At 37.5% G+C, this 8,745-nt stretch overlaps 1 protein-coding gene and 1 long non-coding RNA gene across 6 annotated transcripts; one reads left to right on the top strand and one right to left on the bottom strand.

Moving 5' to 3' along the window:
- Positions 1–3,011: 3,011 nt before the first annotated feature.
- LOC121767688 lies at positions 3,012–6,458 on the bottom strand. Of its 5 annotated transcripts, XR_006043171.1 has the most exons (4): positions 5,939–6,458; positions 5,217–5,313; positions 4,585–4,655; positions 3,012–3,229 (listed from the first exon to the last, which is right to left on the bottom strand). It is a non-coding gene; the product is annotated as an uncharacterized LOC121767688 (long non-coding RNA). The 5 variants fall into 5 exon arrangements; XR_006043170.1 differs by having other exon boundaries at positions 5,217–6,458; XR_006043168.1 differs by having other exon boundaries at positions 4,585–5,313.
- Positions 6,459–6,921: 463 nt separating this feature from the next.
- LOC121767878 (norbelladine synthase-like) lies at positions 6,922–7,848 on the top strand. The gene is made up of 2 exons (XM_042164211.1): positions 6,922–7,139; positions 7,220–7,848. The coding sequence occupies exons 1-2, from the start codon at positions 6,956–6,958 to the stop codon at positions 7,516–7,518; spliced, it is 483 nt and encodes a 160-aa protein (XP_042020145.1). The 5' UTR covers positions 6,922–6,955; the 3' UTR covers positions 7,519–7,848.
- The last annotated feature ends 897 nt before the right edge of the window (positions 7,849–8,745 follow it).

Genomic DNA, 8,745 nt, shown 5'->3' with positions numbered 1-8,745 from the left:
CATATACAGCGTCCAGACTCTTCTTTTCGACAAGGCCATGCGTGAGTGAATCTATTATTTTATCTATTTACGAAATGAATATTACTCTGCAACATAAGTACCTGAAGTACCGACAACGATTGTAGGCACCATCGCTGATAGATAGCCCTGAAGAGTGGGATGAAGAAAGGAGATTTGCGTCTTTTTGGACCATTCTTTTTGAGGAGGCACTAGCAGCAGGATACAGCAAATGGGAGAAACACGATCTGGTTAGTGTGAATATAAACTTATTTGTATGAGAATCAATTGTTTAGGACATCTTACAATAACATTTATTGTTAACTTCGTCGTGTATATCTTCTTCCCAATTTGGGGGAAGATACATCAATATGTGGTCTGTTTCGATGTGCCGGATGGCAAGATCAACATTATTGACCACACCCTCACAGAGTCGCACGCATCGTTCGGCGACAAATATGGGGACACACCATCTTTGCTGGTATGATATGTGACCACTCTATTTTTTTTCCTTTTATGCATTAAAACATATTTTGGTGATGCGATAAAATTATGTATGTTTTTGTTTTAGCGGAAATTCATGGCTGACGCAATAGATAAGTGCAACGACTCCAGACTGGCTGATGTGATACGAAAGTGCACAACACATGTAGTTGCAATGCCGTGGCGGAACAACCTGTCCATATGTGAGAATGGTGTGTATGTCATGCGCCACTTGGAAACCTACTTTGGAGAGAAGGAGAAAGACTGGGAATGCGGGCTCACAGCGAAGGGAAACAAAAGTATTGAAATGTTTCGAATCAAGTTCGCAAGGGCGTTACTGACTTGTGCTCACAATGTCCGCGGTGCCGCAAACCAAAAAAATGCAAACAAGTTCTGGAAAGAAAAACCTGCAAATTTCAATTTCGAATGCTGGGTAGAAAATTATGGTTTGTAGTGCGTGACTCTCTGGTATTTGTTGGAAGACTTAGCATTTTAGATATTATTACAACCTTCAATACACTTACCAATGTTTTTGAGAAAGTCTTTTTGAATTTTATCTTGTGAGCACTCATCAGAACCGTATGTGCATTCCTTTTAATCAGACGGATGAAAATACTTTTTGTGTACTTGGTGTATTATGTCCTTTGTCGTGTTTGTAATTTTGTTTTGTTCAAAATAGGTGGTCGTTTAACTGTCGTAATGCTTTACAGATGCCAAATAATGCACTAATTCCTGTGCGCAATGCAATGGCAACACTAAATAATGCATTTTTTTATACACCTAATACATATTAATCCATGTATGTAGTACGCATTTATATTTGTATATAATATCTGCTCCTAACATAAGTATTCGTAATATATTATGCATTACGAAACTTTCTTTGCGTATTTTACATGGATAATGCAACAATCGTTAGGCGTAATGCTAGCGCCTCAACTAAATAATGCATTCGATTATTGCACACCTAATAATTTGCAACAAATACATAGTAGGCCTCCATTGTATGTGCATCATGTCTGCATACACTGTAAGTATTCGTATTATATTATGCATACACAAACATTGTTTGTGTATATTACACAATTAATGCAACAATCGTTATGTCTAATGCAATTGCAACAATAAATAATGCATTTGTTGATTGCATACCTGATATAGTAGAACGTATATTTAGTACTCCTAGAATGTGTATATATGTTTTGTAATTGTTAATGGAAACCGTATAATGTATTTGGCCTTCAACGCTTGAGTTAAAATAATGCTCATGAAAAGTGTTAGGGACAGATGTTTAACCATCTCATAAACCGACATATTTTTCACCCAAACCAAGTAAACCAAGAGATTCTATTACAACCATCCTACTAAAAATAAAGAATCGACCAAAGGAACAACAAATGCAGGAATTTTTTTAAAGATATGATTCAAGCTGGATTTTTCCCCTTGCCAGCATCCTTCTCCATCCTCATCTCTTTAAGCACAGGACAATTCCTAGAGTCGTGATGACCCATCTCATCGCAACCCTTACACCGTCTAAGAGGCCTAGTCGCATCCTTTATAGCCTTGTCTCTCTTTGAAATCAGACGGCTCGCCGAGCTGCTGGCGTGACCCTTCATCTTCACAACATCGGGAGGATGTACTGCAACAGTTTCAGTGGTGGTAGATAAGTAAACACTTAATGTTTAGATGACCCGGAAGGATGCAATTATTAGGAATTAATCAAAGAAGATAATTTCTCCAAGGTAACAGTACTAGGAGGAAAAATCACTTCCTTCAATTATCTTATAGGGTCGAAAAAAAGGCAAACACATTGGAGGGTCCCAAACAACAATTCTCAAAGGAAGAGATCACAAAGGATAACTCTCATTTGGCATATTCATATTACTACACCGTATCAGTTAAAGGAGCTTTAAAGCCTAGTTTTGATGGATGATCAGATCAGTGGGCAACCAAAGTGGACTTTTTCGTGGTGTTGTTGAGAAAGTTCTACTCAGAAAGCGAGGGCAAGCCAAACTTGAGGAAGACAGCAAGCAAGAACACGACGACGACTGGCATCGTATATAATATAAGTTGAAGAGTCAATTTAAAGTGCAACAGATGCAAGCTTTTTTTTTATTTCAATAGCCGGCCAAATGACTATAGGATCATCGGTCTACTCAACCTCAATTCACCATTTCGAACCTTATACAAAAAGGTTTTCCGTATCACTCAGAAACTAAAAACTGTCAAGTCTTGAAGCCAGAAAAACATGTACACATCAGGAAAACATATACACATCAGGTCACTAGCAATGACTCAAATCAATATCCTATGTGGCATGTTTCTAGACACATCTAAACACGTCTCAAGCCTAGGACCGCCTAAACTTAGGCTCTGATACCAAAACATGTAACACCCCTAACCCGATTAATTTAATAATCGAATAAGTGATGTCACCTTTCGGTACAAATCCCGACTTAACAGAAAATCCTTGATTCTTTTTTTTGTTTATAGATTAATTAATTTTTCATTTACTTAGCAAACAGAAAAACTGCTATATAACGTCTGAAATTGGACCATAAACCTGTTTCCCAAAAGTCTATATATATATATACAACCTGGATAACGAAGTAAGTGAAACGTCCAAACTACATTACACTTTCTATACATGCCACAACTAACATATCCAAGAATTACTCGAACTCAAAAGACTGGCTAGTGACCTGGCTGAGCAGCTGTACAACAAAAGAGCTAGGTCTGATCCTCTAATCTGCAGAGGGGAAAAAGAAATGGGTGAGCTTCAACAAGCCCAGTAGTATACTCAACATTAGAGCCTAATTTCCGGGGTTAAGTAAACGTTATGCAACCTACGTGTTTTCATTATTATTAATCTAGAAAACACTCCAAAGCCTACCTCATCATATCCATTTACATATATCTAATATCAAAACTCCCAATATCATAATCATAAATTTAGGTCATCATTCCTTGATCTCATGGAATTTACCAGATTCATAATCACATATAAATTCATAAACTAATAATATAGTACACAAAGTAAAGTTCACATCACCAATTATCGAGCTAACCACAGAATATGTCACAATATTATTTATACACCAACGCGTATACAGATCGCCAACATTCTCATAACCATATACATATCAAAGTAACCAACAATAAAGGTCTGACCTTTCCTCCTTTGATTTCTTGGGACTTACTGAAGGCATAATTATATAATCTCATAATATACCAATAAACATGATCAATTATCAATTGCTAGTTTCGAGCAACATCATAACTTCATACAACGTCAAATCATATCAAACAATGTCAGATTCACCTTTTTGCATCAGAGGATCATTTGTATCAGAATATATCATTTAGCATCACATAATATCGTTTTTCACATAAGAATATAGCTTTCACATATCCAAACACATATAACAAAATCTGCTCTCATGTACCAGATATATCAGAGTTATAACATAGGTTTCACACAATCACATAGCATAACACATATAACAATCACCATTGTTCTCATAGAACACATATAGCCCCATTAAGTGCTTAGTGACAAACTAGGGTACGCGGACCAGATCAGAACAGAATTCAGATACAGACGCGGTCATGGTCCTCGAGAGGACGCCGCACAGACCACCCATTAGGGTGCAGACAGATAGTCCCGGGAATAGACCACCACCCATAGGGTGCATATCAGACAGATCGATCAGATAGGGGCCCATCAGATAACAGACGATCCTCGCTTCGGTTATCCAGAAGACGAGAGATCACAGATAATGCAGCGCTGCTGTCCTATGGCATGCCAATTGTACCCACAGAACACACTCAAGCACGGGGCGTAAACACAGTCAAATATACTCAATTAAATATCAATACTTATTTTCAATAATTACTAACATAACACATCAGTATCTTCTTTTCATACCATATCAGATCAGATAAACAGATTAAATTTCAACTCTCACAATGCCATCGCATATACAAAATTCGCATATTTCACGTCACAAATAACATATACAAATCACATAAAAGAACATAAGATTCTATATGCAATAGCGTAGACTTAATTCAGGAATTAAGACCTAATGTAGAATACACTACCTTGAAATCCAAAACGCCCTTGACACAAGAATCCCTTTATTCCTGCTCCTTGTCCTTGTCCTTGTTATTTCCTGGGGTAGGATTACCCTTCAATATATATTTCACTTTCGCATATAAAGTATCAAATTCATACTATTAACCATTATTTTCTAACTTAATTTCATAATTATTGTCTATTATTTATGCATTTATCCTACAAGACATTAGCTTAGTCAAAAACAACTATTTCTCCTTCAAGATTTCACATTAGGAATCATATCTTCATACACTTGTCCAAAAAAATAAGGTTAAAGCATAAGCATTTCAACTGTTATCATATCCCAAGATTTTACAGAAAATGGACCAACTATGAAAAATCATTCAGACCGACTCGAAAGTCGAAACTCAACAAAATCAGAGGCAAAATAAGTTCATACATGTGTAGTTTGTAGGGATGAATTTTGAGCTGGAAATTCCTAGTCATTTAGAGTTTATAATCGTTTTCCCCCTAACCAGCCTGAACAGGGCAGATTGTATTGGAAAAATCACTATAAATCTATTTGAACTCGGATGAAGCTGAATTTCGGTCACAAGGCAGAAGACACGCAAAACTATGTTCAGCTAAAATTTGGTAAGAAAATGAGGTCGTTTACTTGGTTAACTGAAGTCGAAATATGCTGCCAGAACGTGACACAATAGTTGTCTCGTTGCTTTCTTTGGCTTCACTCTAGCTACTGTTTCCAACACAGCCTGATAATGTGATAAAGTAAACCAGAAATAAAGCAAATGTGACAACATGTTTTGCAATTGAAACCATGTAACTGTTCACTCAATGTGATTGCCTATTTAAAAAAAAACTAATGAAACCAGAGTTTGGTTACAGATATGATCAACCAAAGCTAGTGAGTATTTTTTTTTCCTTCTATTTCCTCTGGTCTATCGTATGTATGTCAAACTAACAAGCATACAAAGGAACTGTGATCAAGAAAATAATTAACTGTGGAATACAATGACACTAGCACAAGGTTAAGCAAAGGGCCTCCCAGCTACATAATCCCTAAACTAAATCAAATTAGCAAAGCAAGCTTCCAAAGCCCTCTTTAAGTACTCTATGTTATCCCTACATTCAAACAACAAGCCCAACAATTTCCAAAACATATCACGTCAATTACTGGTTTTCCCACAATATCACCTTACATAGACGTAGTAAGTTTCAAAGCATTCATTATTATCATTCACAGCCTCCCTCACATATTTGCAAGCTATAGATAATATATGATAATCACGTATTGTATCATAATTTAGCACGCAAAAACTCAAAATGCAATTACGTGCACTTAATTCAAGAATTAGGACCTAATATAGAATATACTACCTCAAGTCCAACGAGCCTTGACATCGAAATCCCAGATTCTTGTTCCTCCTTGCTTGTGTTACCTTACCTTTAACGAATCGGGTTGGTATCAGAGGCGTCGGGGCTGTTTCGGGGTAAATCGGGGCAACAGAGTGGCAGAGAATGACCGACGGAGGCTGCTGACAACAGCGGCGTCGCGTCTTCCCGGCGAGACAGCAGCAGCGTCGCGTCTTCCCGGCGGTACAGCGGCACCTTCCCGGCGGGGGGGGCTGCACAGCAGCGAACGAAGCTTGTAGCAGACGTCGACGGCAGCGTCGTTATCCCGGCGAGCAGAAGCCGACGGTTCTGTGCAGCGGCGTCGGAGCGACTGAAGCAGCTGGAGACGGCGACGGAGAATCTGGAAAATTTCTTCAATTGCCGACGAGAGAGAGAGAAATAGGGAGAGAGAGGAGTAAGGAGTCGGTCGCCGGAAGGAGATGACAACATCGTTGTGTGTGTGTAACTCCATGGCAGTGTATGTGTGTAAAAATGAAAGTGTAGGAGTGGGAATGATAATTCCCGTAAGTTCTAGAGGGAGATATTTCTCCTCCCTTTCTAATTTCCTTTTCTTTTTTCTTCTTCTCTTTTTTTTATTCATTTTTTTATATCTTTTTCAAAATACATTTATACTTATTTATTTCCCAACTAATCCGACACCTTACAACTTAAATATTGTATTAAAAAACCTAACAAATTTTAACTAATTTCTGAGTTACAGAATTTCGGGTCATTACATGTTGCACATATTATTATCACTGAATTTTTCATGATAATAAAGCAGTCATTTTCAGCCTTAATTCAACGGGCCCTTGCCCATTAAACGAGTCACACAGAAAATTTAACCAACAAATCAAACACTATATTGGGCCGTTAAATGCACTATGAATGCCCCTATTTACCAATTCAACCACGCCCTTATTTTATAAATAATAACACTCTCAATCTCAACTTCTCTCTATAGTGCATAGACATCACATCCGCCACAACCGGAAATTGAAGATGTACGGAACAATGTCCGCTGAGATGACGGTTGATGTACCGGCAACTGAAGCGTGGAAGCTCTACGGCACTCTACAGCTCCCCAAAGTGGCGGAGGAAGCCAACTCCGACTTTATCAGCCGGGTCGACGTCGTCCAAGGGGACGGCGGCGCCGGAACCATTCTCGAGGTCGTTTTCCGTCCAGGTACCATCCACATTCAGTTCAATCAACTTCCGCTAGATTTATGTAATTATCCTACTTAATTTAATTGATTAATTTAGCAGGGATGGGAGGGGGAATGAAGTCGTTCAAGGAGAAATTCATGGTGGTGGATAACGAGAAGCGTGTGAAGGAGGCAGAGGTTGTGGAAGGTGGATTTCTGGATCTAGGGTTCACGTTGTATCGTATGAGATTCAATGTGATAGAGGTGGAGGGAAACGAGAAGCAGTGTATAACTCGATCTACGATCGAGTACGAGCTCAAAGAAGAAGCTGCAGCGAATGTTGAAATCGCTTCCATTAAACCATTCACTGGCCTCATGCTACTCTGCGCTAAGTATTTGCTCCGCAACAATGACAATTGATCAACTATAGCTGCAACAATGACAATTGATCTACTATTACCTTGGGAATGCGTGTTTTACTTTCATGTTTGCTAAAATAAATTTCTATCCTCCTGCTATATATCTCTGTATTTCATTTTCTCTTTTTCCATACTTTTAATAACAACAATCAATATGAATCTACATATTTTATCAACTCATAACTATGAAATCTTGAAAAAGCTGCCACAAGAAAATCCTACTCCTTACGTTAGCTATTAAAAGTCACACTTTATCCGCCACGAGTTTTAAAAAATGTTAATAGAAAGTGAATTGAAAATATTAATGAAATGGGAGTCATACTTTTTGATACGCTCGGTTTTTCCACTATTTTAGGGCCTTTATTTGGTCCATTTTGAGTATCAATGTTGCATTACATGTCCAATAATTACATATTTTATCTATTTTGGTATTTTGACGTGTTTTGTGAGAAATGTGCAAATTTGAGCCTAAAAAGATAGCTAAAACTCGAAGATGAAAATATGGAGCATTCGACCCAGCGGACCGCTGGCGGCCAACGATTGTTGAACAAATAGCAGTCCGCTTCGAAAAAGTTGTGCTGAAAAGACTAGTTCAAGACATAATTGTAACACTCCAAATCAGGGTTTAGTTGGAAAATTCCTTTCTACACAAATTTGTCAATTTAGGCTGAAATTCTAATAATTTGTGCACAACACTGAATGTTATTTTATATAGAATTGGGGTTACACATGTATCACGTCAGTAAGATTGAGCAAGAAAATAGAATTAAATCAGAAATTATATAGCGTATACAATAGAAGGGAGAAATTGACATTTTGCATAAAAGATGCTATGTATATTTTTATCTCCAAAACTCTTCGAGAGGCACGATTTTTTTAGGTTTGTAAATTTTTTCTACTACAATCAAGACAATTATACATGGAATCATCTAGAAGGAATATGAATGATCAAAATAGTGCCATTTGTCATTTACTATTCGTAATTAATTAAATAATGTGGCTCTTGCTATAAAATCAAATATAGCTACTAGCCTACTATTCACCCCACTTTGGAGAATCAACCGATTAGTAATCAAAGGAGGAAGAAGAAGTTGCAATCCATGAAAGTTTCACTTAATTTGTGTTGACGCTTTGAACCAGTCGAACCAACGTATGGTTATCAAGGTAGGGCTCTCTTTTATCCTATTTTCCTTTTATTTGAAACTTATGATAGGTTATGAGGTAAAAT

This window comes from Salvia splendens, chromosome 15 (assembly GCF_004379255.2).
Source record: "Salvia splendens isolate huo1 chromosome 15, SspV2, whole genome shotgun sequence".
NCBI classification, from domain to species: Eukaryota; Viridiplantae; Streptophyta; class Magnoliopsida; order Lamiales; family Lamiaceae; genus Salvia; species Salvia splendens.
Note: the sequence above shows the minus strand (reverse complement) of the source record. Positions and strands in the feature narration are given on the sequence as shown.

Excerpts from the sequence above, each read along its gene's own strand:
- LOC121767878 (XM_042164211.1), top strand. The coding sequence starts at position 6,956 with ATGTACGGAACAATGTCCGCTGAGATGACGGTTGATGTACCGGCAACT. Across the intron at positions 7,140-7,219 it reads CGAGGTCGTTTTCCGTCCAG|GGATGGGAGGGGGAATGAAG; the intron begins GTACCATCCACA and ends TTAATTTAGCAG.